This window comes from Falco naumanni, chromosome 1 (assembly GCF_017639655.2).
Source record: "Falco naumanni isolate bFalNau1 chromosome 1, bFalNau1.pat, whole genome shotgun sequence".
Taxonomy (NCBI): Eukaryota; Metazoa; Chordata; class Aves; order Falconiformes; family Falconidae; genus Falco; species Falco naumanni.
This window is the reverse complement of record NC_054054.1, coordinates 66,583,230-66,598,961: the sequence shown is the minus strand read 5'-3', so window position 1 is coordinate 66,598,961 and position 15,732 is coordinate 66,583,230. Positions and strand designations below refer to the sequence as shown.

Below are 15,732 nucleotides of genomic sequence, written 5' to 3'. Positions count from 1 at the left end.
CAATCTTGACAAGCTGCATCCACTGGACTCCCTGCGTGCCAATTGCCACCAGAGAAAATCCAATTGTAGCACCTACGATGCAATGGGTCCCTGATATCGGGAGTTTCAAGAACGATGCAATCAGCTGCCAAACAGCAGAACCTAGAAAAAAACCCCACAACCACATGGCATAAACAACAGTAACAATAATGTTACGCAGAAAATTCTTTGCCACATACCCACATTCTTTTATGAGCACTGCCTACACTCCACACGCACAACAGAGATCTCCTAAAGAGAGTTTTGTTCTTGTTCTGTCTCTAAAACCAGACACTAAGACAGTTTGATAGCAGCTTTGAATGCTGCATCTTACTTATGACTTTTTATTACCAACAGCTCTTTAAACTGCACAAGAGTTGTGCTTTTTTTTTTTTTTTTTTTTAGACTTTCAGTATTTACAGCCTGTCTGATTAAACACATAAACTGCTTCCAGTCTGCATCAAGCTTAGAAAACCTCATTCTTGAGAGCTGGACCTGGAAGCCTCCAAGTGATCAGTATGATCAGTTCACTAGTGAAGCATCCATGTTCCTAAATTCAGATGCTACCAGAGAAAGGCTCAAACTGAGGGGCAGTTTTTATGCCTCTTGTCAGTGATGTGCAGCCATCCAGGGTCCTCTATAAGTAAAATGGATTGAGGAAGGTAAATGGACCCTCGCACCGCCTTCACTTGCAGCTCATTGCAGCACTGCAGAAATTCAGATCTGCAGAAAAAGTGTATCTTAGTCCATGGAGTAGCCAAAGATACCCTTGGCATAAGGCAGTAAGATCCTTTAACTAAGGGATGGTGGCTAATGGTTTATAAAGTAAATGCAATGTCTTGTGTGCCAACAGATGTCCCAAGGAAGGATGTTTGTCAAGAGTGTGGGATGGGGGAAGACACCAAGCACCAGACAGGATGCCTTCTATTTGTTTTTAGTCCCAGCTTTCAGTAGTTAGATAAGACCACAGCTGGCCACCATGCAGTTCCATGACCCAACTCATTTTCACATGGCAAGGACCCAGGTTCCTTGCTCCTGTTGCAGTGATGCTAACTTCTGGACACCAGAATCATTCTGGCAGTGACACAGGCTTTCTGTGGATATCACCTAACATTAGAGAATTTCTAGAAAGATCTCTTCTTCATTTAAAGACTTCATGGCCTTAAGGCTAAAAAATCTTCAAGTGTTAAGAGGCCCCAATGGCAGCCATCAAACTACCAAAACAGATCCCATATTTTCTGGCTCATGTCACCTCTCTTAACAGATCTGCAGCAGACACAGGTGATAAAGCAAGGACGCTGAACATACGCTGTTACTTAAATTTTCAGCCTCTACCCTTACTTCCAACAGGAGAAGATAGTTTGAGGGTCTTGAAATGGAGCCATCTGCAAATGGTGATTTGCTGTCATCATACAAAGCTACATTTGGAAGTCACCCAGTCTGTAAAACTGATCTCTCCTGGGGTGCTATCCCAAAACAACTGGTACTCCTATTGCTGTTGGAAATTCTAGATCAAACAAGGAACACCTGCTCTTTAATTTTTTGGCTTCTCTTCCCCTGTACTAAAATAAAAATACACTTTGCAACCTTTGACATGAACTTAAGAGACAGCAAGTGGAAGTGAGGTAAAAGAGAAAACAAATGGTAACATCTGTAAAGATCCAAATAAACAGCTAAGGCAGCCACAGATATGTAATTACAAAATAGTCTAAAAAATAGGGAAAATGCAACCAAGCCACAGCTGCACTGCAAATGTGTAGTGAGGGCTGAGATTTTTGTTAGGGGGGGAAATAGAAGGAGTATGGCACTACTTCTTCTTTAATCAACTTCACCTTGAAAACCAACAGAAGAGCAAGAGGGAAAGCAGCAGACAGTATGAGAAGGACAATGTGTGGTCTAAAGAAATTTAAGGAAGCACTTTAAGGAACAGAAGAAAATACAAATCAAGCCAGAGCAGGGCTTTCCTCTGGGGCTTGCAGTGCCTTAACTACCTACACCAAAGTTTTAACTCCTTAACATAAAATGCACATTCCCAATTTTTAACTTTGCAAAACTAATCTAGGAAGCAGGAGGCTCACTAGACCTGTCATGCCGTCCCAGATTCAGACCCTTCATGCCCGCTGACACCGTGGCCGCACACCCTTTCCTCCGGGCTGCTGTCTCCTAAAGAAAGCGGGTTGCCTGCAGACTGCCCAGCACTGGCTTTCAGCTCAGGGGGGTTTCATGCTCTCCTGAGCTCCCCTTGTGCTCCTGAAGGCACTGCATCCATTTACCGAGGCTCTGGTGCTGCATGCCAGCTGTGAGCCCCCATCGAGTACCACACCACCTGCAAGACTGGGTTAGTGCTTTGCTTTGCTGATCCTGGCTGGGATGTCCCCTCTGTCAGTGGCATCTCCTCGGTCGCACCAGCTGCTGACTTCAGCTCCCACCAGGACCACTAGAACGACACTTGGGGAATTCCTGACTTATTGTCCTGGCAGTTAGCTAATACTAGGGAAGAACTACAAGTTACTTCTGAAAGCAACAGTCCTTAACTTCCCAACTACCTAATAAACAACATTTAAATATGCTATAAATTATTACAAAATGTTACAATTTAAAATTTTAACCCCACTGCTCCCTACTTTCTTTTCTTTTAGGAGAGAAAGTTGCCCTGAAAATCACCATCTGCTGTTTGCTGCAAGCATCAAAGGATCTTCCACCAACATCTGGAAAGAGGATACAGCGACTTTTGGTCTCTCCCAGACTGTTGACTCATTTAAGCTTCATTGAAATTCAGAAGCGAAGTCCATTCGCAAAAACATGATCATGAGGCATGAGAGAACAGGGGGGGAAATGCAGAGCAAAAACAGAAAGAGAAAAAGAAAACATCCGCAAAAGCTCAGAGAAAACACAGAAAAAAATATCATGCATCCAGAGAAAAGCTGGAGATGGATTTGAGGGGGGAAAACAAAATGAAATCTGCAGTTTGTAACTTGTGATTAATTCTGAGATTTAAAATGTGGAATTTCTTCTTAATGCCCTTACTGGAGGAAGGGAATGCAACTGGTCATGAAGTTCACACAGGCTTATGTAAATATGCATGCAAATAAGTTGTTTTCTTTGAGCTTCTGGCCAGTTGCCTCTGCAGGGGGCATCTGAGACTTAAAACTTTGCCCAGCCAGGACCAGGATGCCAGAAATAGATACAGAAAAGGAAAAGGACCCTTCCTTCAACGGGGACCATGAGTATCAAGAATGTGAAGGTCAGAAGATGCAGGTCACTTACATTTCAGATGGTGTACACTGCTCCTGGACACATGCCCATGGGAAATGATGGAGCTGTCTCAGGAAGCAGAAGGCTAAATGATGCAAGTGGAGTGGTACTAAGAAGCCACCCTACAGCTTGAGGGAAAGACCAGAATTCTGCAGCTGACCTCGCAAGACATCACGAAAGAGGAACTGATGGGGGGTGCCCAAGAGCATTTCATGTGGTTTAAGCTGGCAAGCTCACAGAGGGACTGTCTGGGGAAGCGGCTGTGGTCCCAGCAGTGATTTCTCGCTAACCAACCCCTCCTCCCCTTGGGCAGGGAACGTGGCCAACCTTCAGGAGGCTCAGTAGTAGTGAAAGCCCAAAGGAACCACCTCCCTGCTCTCAAGCATACAAAGCCACCTCAGACAAGTCCAGAAACTGGCATTCCATATCCATCTTGATCCAGCAAAATTTAAAAAAAAAAAAAAAAAAAAAAAAGGCAAAATTTCTTTGGGGAAATGAGAAAATAACCATATACAGTAGACCTCTGCATGGATTCACTTATCTCACATGCAGGTCCTGCCTGAAAGCTGTGCTGAGGTTAGAGGGGGTAGGTGGAAATAATATTTAGGTTAGGTTTAAGGAAGAGAACCTTTGAGCGGAGCATCCCTTCCACACAGAGGCAGGTAGCATTATACGAGCGATGCTCATATAAATCACATTTCCCTGTCGTGGGACCCCATGGACCCAGCAGACTGACGAAGCCGTAGGGTGATGAGCGGGCTGACCCCTTGCCTGGGCTGCCTCTCCCACACTGAAAAGGTTTCCTTCCTCCTGTCTCCTGCCCTTTCAAAGCAGGTTTGCTATTGATCCTTGAGGGAGCTCTCCAAAAGCTCACAAAGCCTCTTGCATACAAACAAAGAGTAAATACCGTGGCTTAATGTTACTTACCTCAGAATATGCTATTTGTTCTAAAATGAGATGAATTTAACTGCAAACAAAAGAGCAGTCTCCAAGGTACACTGAACTGCTGTTGGTCTGAGTCAGAAAAATTAAAAAGACCTTAAATATCTGACCATCTTTACTGCTCCTTTAGTTTTGCCATGGGCAAGGGTGAAGTGTATGACTGATTGCAATCACTCAACCAGACAATCAGTTTAAGGAAATATGTTTGGATTTTCTGTAATTGTTTTAAACAATTTTGGTAATTCCTTCTCGTAATTATTAACAAGCTGCTGTTTCTGTAGGATCTTCTGTAAAGTAAAAAATGATATGCTTACCTATTTTCCATTTACCATCATAAAAACCTCCAAAATAATTTTTTCAGTATGCTAGGAATGCATATATATGTTCCATTATGTTAAACATTTTTTTCTTCTATTAGTTAAATGTCTGACCCGTTGAAAAATGTAAATGATTAGAAGCATTTAAAAAACACAGGAGACTAAAAAAAGGAATACAGGCCCCTACGTTCACACAAAACCAGACGTGCAAGTCCAGAAGATGGGAAGACTTAATTAACAACACTCACAACAAACAGGATGATAAACACACAATGAAATTTACTTGGAATAGGAAAGTATTACTTACCAACCATTGCACTCACTTCTCCTGCCATCAGCAGTGGGACAGTGTTGTTGTAAAGGTTAACATCAATGATACCTTTCCGAATTGTTTCTCCTACTTTTGCTCCCAGTAATACCGAGCCAGTGGTTTCAAAAACTGAAGCCAAAATGCAAGCCTGGCGTAAAGTAACGACACCAGAGCCCACAGCCGTTCCGAAAGAATTGGCAACATCATTTGCACCAACTGAAAAGGCTAAAATAAAAGCAATGATAAAACCCACAATGACCATCCACAGGTACTCATCCATTGCCATCTTTCCCCAAACCGCAGATTAGCTTCCCCTTTGCAAATAGTTAATAGTCAAGGCTGGAGGGCACCGCAACGGATTTGGAAAGCAGATTTCTTGTAAACAATGAGTTCTCTCTGGAAAGTGCTGGGTAGTGTTAGAATGTGAAGAAACTGCTAACTGCTGATTTTCAAACTACTATAAATACTGTTCATTTGGCTGCCTTCGGTCAGCAGTGAAATACATTCCATATTTTGCTCCCAAACTGGTACAACTGCGATGTTCTGTCCTGCAACAGAAAAAAAAAAAAAAAAAGTAAAAGAAAATTAAAAAAAAAAAGGGGGGGGGGAATACTCAGCAGAGCCCACAACAATGCGCGTTTTCAGAACTAACAGATGATTTAAATCCACTAATGGGGTCCTACCTCGGCATGTGACTCTTCTAATCATAAAGCAATTCAGAAAAGTTAAAATTAGGTCACCTCCAAAGCAATGTTTCTTGCAATATCACTGACCGAGAAAATCTTTTGAGCAATTTAAAAGGATTTAGAAAGGTTGGGGGTTTTGTTTGTGTTGAATTTACCAAGCAGTGTGATAAGCCCTCTTTCTAGAAGGAGGATTCTTCTTGGCTCTTTGTACCCAGCAAATATAAGACATGCAGAACATACAGACCCTACCATACAGCCCGATTACCAGCTGACATACATCACTTAGCTCCATCAGCCTCAGCAGAGTTCTCAACATTTTATCAGCTGCAGCTAGGGAGGTACTCCTTGGAAAAAACGATTTTATCTATATGTCTGCCTAGGAGATGCCACTGAAACCACTCTGAATAGCACTAACCTCATCTATGGCTGTTATTGCATCCCAAGCAGTAAGCATAAATTTTTTTAGAGCTTCTCAGTCACTGAAACAGCACAATAATTGTAATATTCCCATGTATCCCTACCGATCTGGAGAAGTTTAACTAAAAAAACTTTAACTAAAAAGCTGAGCTCTCTGCTCTTTCCTATAGATTGTTACCAATTGCTAACAGTTATTATATTCAAACCATTGTTATAAGTATATTTCAGCATTTCTTTTGATAGTTTTGTGATCGCCTTTTGAATTACGTCTTAATTAGTCCTTAATTAGCCTAATCTGAAAGGAAAAAAAAAAGTGCTATCTTTCAAACCAAAAAACGGACAGAGAGAAAGGGACTTTAAAAAATAAAACCTTCACCATCCAAAAGACTGCTAAACAGAGTGGTAAGGCCCACACTGATGTCAGGATGGTCAAAAGCTACAAGCAAATTTGCCCAAAGCATCTGCCTCTTCTAGAGGGCTGCTCCTCTTCTGCTAGCAGCTGCCGTGAACACGTCCCATGCCACCCTCTGCTTTCCTATCCATGCTGTCTGGTTGCAGAAAAGTGCCATTTTGGAGGTAGCAATTTAGCAGCAAATATCCATCATCTACAGTTTTAAGAAGCATTTCAAGAGATCAGGCAGGGGCTACCAGATGAAAAGCCCTGAGCCCAGCTCCCTCTCTCTCTCTGTTTCCCCGCTGTCACTTCAGTCTCATAACAACACACCCACATCCAGTTTCAAGACCATGCTAATTTCTTTTGATGATCCCAATGCAATGTAGGTCATGTGGTAGCAAGGAAACCTCTGAAATAATGGTAAAATTAAAAATGAAAAGAGATTTCACATATTCCTGAGATGCTGGTTCTTTGAGTACAACCAACAGGAAAATACCACATCGATATGTTGTTTCCTAGAAAACCCCTAAGCTGATGTCAAGGATTGATGCTTTTTCTAAATATACATATTCAGCAGAAAAGATATCCCTCTTTCTTTCTCCAGGCTCCAAACTGGCTGAACAACTGTTGCTCCAGTCTTTTCCAGACATGGAGCAGACATCAATCCTTGAATGCCTCACACTCTAAAATAACATCTTGGAAGGTCTTAATGGCTAAAAACATTTGTATAAGGATTTTTATGCTATGAGATAACATGAGAAAATGAAGGACCAATGCATTTTTGATGTTTGCAGACTTGTTGCCTTTTTATAATTCATGAGCACTCAGCTCATTGAGTGGAAAAGGACTTCACAGAGACAGAAGAGGTTAGTGATATTTGGAAGAAAAAATTAAGAGTTAGCACTTGTTTGCCTGTGAAAGAAGACAAAACTCTTGTTAAATTCATTTGTTAAAACTTCTGTTATGTGTATCAGATTTTTGCTAGGAGATGAAGTGCTGGACTAGGGTCCTTCCTTGATCCTGGAGATTAATGATTAAATTCTTCATCCTGCATGGATTTACACAGTACCTTTGCCAAGTTAGCCTCAGTGCCCCAGTTTCCTCTCCTGAAAATGGACAAAGCCGACTGAGATCCATGCATACAGCCACAGGTGGTGTGATCATATGAGACCTGTTTCCTTCAGACTCACAAGACAAAAGCACACCCTTATTTCCAACAGTGATCTGCCTTTTCTCCACTATCAACCAACCCACCAATTTACTGTGGTGACCCAATTTCTGGAATAAGGAAGAGCAGGGGGATTGTGACATTCCCCCACTGCAACACAGTTCATGGGACAATGTTTGCCAAATCTGGCTCCTCTGGCCACAGTCTGCAGCTTCTAAAATAAACCACTAAATCACAAGGTTGCCTTTATTAGCTTCCCTCAGAGGGGGGACAGAACTCCAGATGGTCCCAAAGAAATTAAGACTTCAAGTGTGTGTACGTGTGCTCCTAAAACTCTTTATGAAGGCCAAAGAGTCTCCCGAAGTCTGTTGGCAGGGCTCTTGGCAAAGGGCTCACGCAGGCAGCTACATAATCTCCCTCCCCATGAAATGGGATATATGGCCTCAGGAGAAAAGGATGTCTTAAGTAAGAAATCACCCACCCTGTCATTTTTTGCAAGGTGACAGTTCAAAACAGAGCTTCCTCCAAAATCTGGGAGGCTTGACTTGATGTCTACTGCATTTGCACAAGTGACAGAGCACAGCAACAGCCAAGCCTTGTCTTTAACAAGATGAAATTCAAAAAGAAAACAGGAAAGGGAATAAACACGTTTAAAAATTAACATGTAAACAGCATTTGAATGGCTAAGTGTTACCACTTTCAACCTTAAATAACTGTAAGAGATGTTAAACATTTAAAGAAAGAAACAGAAAGAAAGAAAGAGGGGGAAAAAAAAGATACATATCGGCTGAGAAAGTTTTCAGAAATGCAAAATATCCTGCAAAGTAGGCCAGTGACTAAATACAGACTAAATCTTGTAGCATGCTTCTTTCTAGAGCCCAAAATACATCTGGCATGCTCAGACACGCTTAGCTATGCCCCTCATCACCTAATCTAACCCAAAAGCCTGTGGCATTTCATGTTACTGGGATGAAAAAGAAACTGGAAAAAATGCTGTACAGTAGGGAATGGCAGATCTTCTGCTCCCTGTGTGACAGCTGGAAGCCACTAGCCTGTTTCTCTTCTGTTCTCATTTATATTTCATCAACACGCCTCTATGCATACCAAATGCAACTCAACCTGACCTACTAGACACTAGGAAGTCCTCCCCTTTACCTTCAGGATTGATACCACCTCTCCGCCAAGGCCTCTGCAGCTGGGTGCACTACACTACTGCAGCAGACTCTGGGTTGAAAAGTTCATTTTCCTATTTATGCTTCGGATAACTCTCCCTGAACTCAGCCTGCACTGCAGTGGCCATGCTGCAAACTCACCCTTGGGCATCAGCAGGGCAGAAGAGCTGTGTTAGCACTGGGGAGCTACAGGACCTGAAGCCGAAGCATGCATCTGATGGCTGCTAGAGTGAAGGGAAATACATGGAGATGAAATTTCAAGTTGTGAGAAGCTAATTCTGCATGAAGGCGAGACTTTTAGCTAATACAGGCTTCTTATGATCTGTAATTAGAGTATCATACTTAGGAGATCTAAGTAGAAGCTTTTAACTGTTTAAGTGGACTTAGAAACTTACAGAACTTGCACCTCAGTGAGAAAAATCTGAGTTTTGGAAATGCTAAGCACGTCCCTCTGCCTTGCTGGCAGATGATCCAGACACCCCCCTTGGATTTTATTTTGTTGCTAGCTAAACATCTTGTTATAACTCTGTCAACACAAAGTGCTATTTCCTCCCTAAGGGGAAGATGAAACCAAAACCTAGGTAAGTAAGCACCTTAATTCATGAAGAAGTGAATCCTCAGAAAAAGGTTGGGATCTCCTGGTAACCACAAGATCACTTTAGGACATATATATGGATACAGTTACTGAGACAGTTCTTCTGGAAACTATTCACAGTACACTTCTAAGCCTAGACAAGTTTTTAGTGGAAAAAAACCCAAAAAACAACGCACTTTGAAAAACAAAGATGTCAGGTTTTGCAAGTTTTTTGCCAAACAAATTGTTGCTAAAGAGAACACAGAAACATCTAACAACACAGATGAACCGTTAAATAAAAGCTCCGGACAAAGTTCAAAGTCTAGGGAAACAATCAGAGTGCATTACCCACCAGCAATCCAACTGTGTGACATAAATTAGGAAACAGAGACCCCATAAATGTCCCTTAATCTTCTTCTCTCAGATAATTAGGGAAGAACCTACTGCACTTGTGAAGCATTAAAAAGTATGTAAATCATCCCACATGCAGCCCATATCATATCTAAATCACGCTGTATGCAGCTCTTCTGCTCTCAGAAGCTGCCCCACTCTGCAGCTGAAAACTTTCTCCTACCCTGGACAGGACCTCCACCAGGTCCCGGGATTAACTGTTTTGGTTTTGCCCAAGTATAATTAAAAATCGAAAGACAGCAGCTAGCGTAGCATTTCTCAAGATAACTCTTACAACTGCTCCACTTTGCATTATGACAAGACAGACTGGGGAGGATGATTTCTTTTCCCCTGCAGTGTTGAAAACATCAAACATTTCATAATAAACAGTGGCACTGAATTTGCACTGACAGGCAGGTTCACTTCTAGTTGCCTGTGGCTGAAAAGTCTGTCTAAAATGCTTACCAGACAGCAGCTTCTAGGAGGTTATTCCATACCTCTCTCATTTCTGTATTTTGCTCTTTATATAAAACCAATTTGTCAGGCTTCCCACCTACGTATATAAACTCATACCAGATCTGGCATTCCAGTCTATTGGTACTAAACACAGCACTGCATAGAAACCAAGCCTGATATATAGCCAAAACTACTAAAGCTGTTCACATCAATAGTCCTTATCGTTTCCAGTTCATGTTCGGGCCACAAGACTCACAAATTATCTACTTTAAATTACTAATACTACACTCATGATATGAAAAGTGGTATTAATTCAAGTGGTTCCAGACTAAGAACATCCCTATATGGCTTTAAACTACATGCACAGGACTTGTCACAAGGCCAAGCATGAGGCAAGTTTACTGCTCCAGCACACAAAAAAGCACCTTTAGCTTAGTTAAAACAAAACAAAAAAAAATATCAATTACCGCATCTGCAGAGGCAGTTTTTGTATCAATCAGTTCCTATTTTAACACATTCACAACGTGTTTAAGCATACTTGATGCTGCTACTCGATATAGAAACAAGACTGAAGGTGATAGCTTTCCAAGGACTCCCACCCAGTTTAACACTGCAGCGAGTGACTGTCACCACCAGCTCCCAAAACTTCTAGAGGATGCTTCCTTTTCTTAGTCCCTATCAACCTCTGTTCCAACCACTGAAAGGTCAAAAATGCATATAAAATATTTAGCATGAGATTCTGTTGCTAAAAACACAGACAGCAGTCATATTTAAACAGCAATTCTACAAACAAGTGAGACAGGTAAAGTATCAACAAGTCCTTGTGCATTTGCTGATAAGTATCTTTTTTCTTTAACTAAAGAACAACTTGATCCTTCAGTGACTGAACAAAAGCCTTTCTAACAAACAAGTGGTTTTTATGCTTCATCACTACAGATTTTTAAGATCCATTCAGAGAAAACAAGTGTTCATGGTTATGGAAAACACGTTTTATAAAAGAAAACCATGCAGAGAGATCTTTAAAACTCACCCAGTGTTTAAAAGCTGTTTCAAAAGAAAAAGGCGCAAAGTTCCTGAGCAACTTGCCCTCCTGATTGTAAATACAGGCTGAAGACTAAAATAGACATTCTATCATTCAGCACAGTCACATCTGAACATGCAAACTTCCAGAGGGTAGAAAGAGGGCTGTAACTTACACCAGGCAGTCCCAGGATAAAATTCACTCTGGCACAGGAGAGCACACAAGACAACACCGAGAAGCATCAATGCGAGTCCACAGTCTTATTCAGTAGGTGAAAATCTGCCTCCTCTTAAGCAAAGAATTCTGCTGGGGGTGGGCACTGATAAAACACAACACTGCGTCACGACTGCACTATGAGACAAACCAATCCAATGAAGCTCATATTAAAAGCAACAAAACGTTCCCTTTCCCCCACCACCGCCCCCCCCCGCCCCAAGCATAGGCATAGACAAGAAAGGAAATCTCATTTTTGATTGCCAGCTGGGCATTTTGGTGCGATCAGGTAATTTCTGAGGAGCCCCGGGTCTTCTGTTTGCAAGCACGCTTAAATGCAGGCTTAATTCAAGTGCATGTGACGGTAGGGTACGCACATCCAATTCGGGAAAGATGTTGCATGCTTGTTACTTTATCCATGTCAGTAGAGGTCTCACAGGCTACACAGACTGCAGAAAGTTAGAGATGTGCACGAGTTTTGACTGGATCAATGCCTAAGCAAGCAACTTCGCTTTCAACAGTTCAACCTACATTACCCAATCCAAATTCCTTCAACCACTTTCCTTTAAGTGGGAAACATTTTTGCATGTATGTCAAGGCAAAAATAATGTTTGCCTAAAAGCACCCAGCTTAGCTTTATATAAAATATTTGCTTCAATACTACATAATGCAATTAAGCCATTTTATTCTACAAAAAGGAATGTAAATCAAAACTGCATTGTCACAGCTTTAAAAATCTGATAGATGCAAATTTATTTGGACATGATTCTGGTTTATAAATAAATGATGTTTTAAATTTAACTGTTAAGTTTTACTCCATTCTGACTCACTCAAAGACATGGAATCATATTTCTACATAATAAACTTAAATCAGTAGATGTTCTGTGTCCTGTGCATTTGAGAAAACCAAATCATCGATTTAGATTTGTAAACACAGACTTGGAGACATAATTCTTACCTCATCTATTTTTTCAAGTTTGAATAAAGGGTATTTCTTAACAAAGAGGCAAAAAATTTCTAAATTGGTTAAATTCAGCTGCAGATGATATTCAAGGATAATTTGGTAAACCTGAAAAGTGGTTTACATTTCTTAAGAAAACTCACATGGATTAGTAAGCCTACATCATCTTCTAAGGATTAGGGCAAAACTCCAGCTAGAAATCTGCAATGCAGAAATGACACTAAAAATCCCCAATAAAAAAAAGAATTCTAAGTATCACGCCACGATTCTTTGTAAGAAATGCTGACTCTTTTATTTAAGGTCAATACCCAACAACTATTAAGCCTGCAATATAGCTGCTAACTTTGTGAAAAGCTACATCTCATAAGTCTGGTTGCAAAGTCTCTCCTTTTACTTCTGTAACAGCTGGCAAATAGGCTTCCTAGTTTTGACAAAGTGAAAGAGGTTGATACTTTCAAACAGGCTTTCCCTCATTGACAAAAGCAACATTTTTTAACAAGAACATTAATCTTTTCCTTCAGCTCTGAACATATCTTAAAAGAGTTTTGTTTTCTTTTAAACAAGTAGTATCAATCAATTTAAGTGAGAGCGGTCATAATTGTAAACATGAGGTCAGCCTGTATTTATAGGTCTGGATTCCAAGGTTTTAAGGAGGTGAATAAACAAACACAGAAACTTTCTTGAAGCACTTATTTAACTTTATAAAGTAAAAAAAAAAAAAAAAAAAAGAACACAAAATATTATTTCATGTTCTTTTCAGAGATGATGTGTTGGTGATGTCTACCTTGGAAAAGCTCAAATCCACACGGTCCAAGTAAACGCTAAACCCACCCTAGTTCTCCTTAAAGGACCGTTCACCCAGCCTAGAGTAACCACCACCAGCGTGCAAATGCAGGTAACAAGACCGTCAAAAGGACATTACCTACATCATTTTCAAAAGCCAGAAGTTGCCAGCCTGACCTGTGGGAATCATCTCAGACCTGGGAGAAGACCACATGGAACCATTTGAGTGCCGCTTCCCACGAGCCAGCCTGACCACAACGGTGGTTTCTTGTTGACCTAAGCTTCAGAGCTCGGTCTACACACAAGGCAAAGGATATAATAAACAGCACAGAGAAAAGGAAATACCTTCAAAGTTTTTGTTCTGCTAAATCAGCACTGTAGACCTCAGGCATGGGAAAATCCAAGCCAAGACTGGTTGACCATTAGAAAGAGTTACAATTTGGGATACCACTAAAGAGGCAGGCAAAGGAAAATTTATATGACCACAAAATAAATTATGAGGATCGGCTTTTGGCAATGGCAGCATCAGTTTGGTTCCCATCAAATCAAGTATCTGCAGAAATGATGAATATTCTATATTACATTCTCCATCAGGTAGCATTTTTTTTTAATTGCAATTTATTCTGGTAAATCCACAACTGACAGATCCCGATTCGTTTCAACAAACCCACGCTAGGCAGATTTATATTCTGGTTTAAATAATGTAAAAGGACATGCCAATTTAAATAATTAATTTGAAACTCTCTTTGTTTTGCATTTCTGCGTCAGCTATTTTCTGAAAGATGCCCAGATTCTCATTTACCAGTGACCACTAAAACACAGTTTGCAACTTTATGTAACTTTTATCTCAAATGTAACTGGCCTTTTTGCCGTTCAGATGGGAAGGCTATATATTTCAGCAATTGTACTTATCTTAAAATACATACATTTTGAGTACAAAATAATGGGGATGTTTATAATTTTCTAACATAAAAGCCTGTAAGAATTGGAACCTGAATACCCGTAAACTGCATTTGGTCAGAAACAGAAATACAATAAAAACATCCGAAAGCTGCAGGATGTTGTTCCAGTTACATTGTGCCAACTTAAACAAGGTTACAGAGCAGCAAAAGGAGCTTTCAGGCTTTCACATACCTGCTGGTACTCAAAAACCGGGAGTCATAAGCAGCTGGAACTGGGGACTAGCTGTATCTCTTTCCAGTATTTCTGTCCCTGACCCTGCCTGGGAACCCTTATTTCCCCCCCAATCTACAAAGAAAGAAAATAAAAGTCACGAAGAGGAATGAAAACGGGTGGCAGATGACTGCACAGGTATCACATCGTATCTCAAGGAAATCCAGCTCTTGGAATACCCTTTGTTCTCATTTTGAAGGCCCCCGCGACCATCTACACCATGGGGGACTTGAAGCAGGACACCACACTGATCATTACCTGGAAATCAGCCCTGAGGTCCTCGAGGCTAATGGAGATTTAACACAGCACCATTTCTGGCTGCTTTGGTAACTCCACTGTGCCTAACAAATACCAACAAAATTCTAAATTAGACACACAGTTCAAGCTGGAAAGAGCTGCCTCCAACCAACAAAAGCACATCTGCTTTTGCATATTGGGCAGCAAGCTCCAGCACATTCTGTCACCCATCAGGATAATCTCCAAATTGAAAGAAATGCATCCGTGTTTTGCTGCAAGAAAAACCATCTCAGGGACTCTCTGGAAAGTCTAACGTGGTAGACATAAAAATTAAGTCATTTGGCATTCAGGGACAGAGCGACTCCTCTGCTGAGGAAGAAAACCATTTGGATGGGGTTTTGTGATGGTTCTGAACCCTGTCACATTGTCACCCAAACTTCCTCTTCCAGCAAGACCTCAGGCTCTCAAAGAGGACATCCCACGCCTGCTAAGAGAATTGCACTCCCGACGGTCAAGGTGAACCAGCTGTGCTTGCATAGGCATGCAGGGAGGGCTGCCATGTTACACAGCGTGATTCTTCTTGAGATCACACTTGTCCATGGAGCAAGTGAGCCCCGGGAAAAGGAAAAGGAGGAACCTGCAACTGGAATTGCCAGAGGCCAAGGCGGGAGCAGAGGATGACACAGGCTCCGGGTGCTGGGTGGCCTGGGAGAGCCAGGCTGGCTCCAACCCCTGCCACAGCGCAAGCCCACGCTGAGCCAGGAGGAGTTCAAAGGCAGCAAACCCATTCAGAAGGAGTAGGGCTTCGGCCACTGCTGATTCAAGCACTGCCCCAGTTAATGCCGGGAACCGGACTCATACTGCCCGTGACTCTGGCTGATTCTCCAGAGACCGAGCGTACTACATCCATACTAAGCCACAGGAAAGGGGTGAACTGCTGCTCTGAGACTCCCTGAGCTTCATCCATCAGTTCCCCTCCCCAGCCCCATACCCAAAGAAAGCAACCAGCACGGGCAAAGTATTTCTAAAAGCCCTGGCTACTGCTGACAAATCCAGAAGCGTTATCCTGAACTACTAAGGGACCTATACTGACTTTACACAGAACATAAAAACTGCCCATGAAACACTCCCGTGGCAATCCAAAAATATGCGTTTTGCAAATTCAGAGGCTTATGCAAAGATCCCCTTGGTAAAAAGCCAGAGTGCGGTTGCCAAAAGTCAACAATGCAAATTTCTCAGATAAAG

The 15,732-nt window shown here is 41.6% G+C and overlaps 1 protein-coding gene across 7 annotated transcripts in view; it reads right to left on the bottom strand.

Annotated features, from left to right (window-relative positions):
* SLC20A2 (solute carrier family 20 member 2) overlaps positions 1-15,732 on the bottom strand; it is a 59,010-nt gene that overhangs the window by 28,623 nt on the left and 14,655 nt on the right. For 4 of the 7 annotated variants that reach the window (XR_005828402.1, XM_040597518.1, XM_040597557.1 and 1 more), the window contains exons 3-5: positions 11,296-11,439; positions 4,840-5,390; positions 1-141 (exon numbers count right to left, since the gene is read on the bottom strand). Coding sequence is in view for 6 of the 7 variants with exons in the window: in XM_040597518.1 (XP_040453452.1) it covers positions 1-141; positions 4,840-5,128 (430 nt within the window). In the remaining variant the exon portion in view is untranslated. Of the gene's footprint in view, positions 142-4,839; positions 5,391-11,129; positions 11,149-11,295; positions 11,440-15,732 lie in introns of those variants that run through there. The other 3 variants (XM_040597537.1, XM_040597527.1, XM_040597548.1) reach the window with 2 other exon arrangements.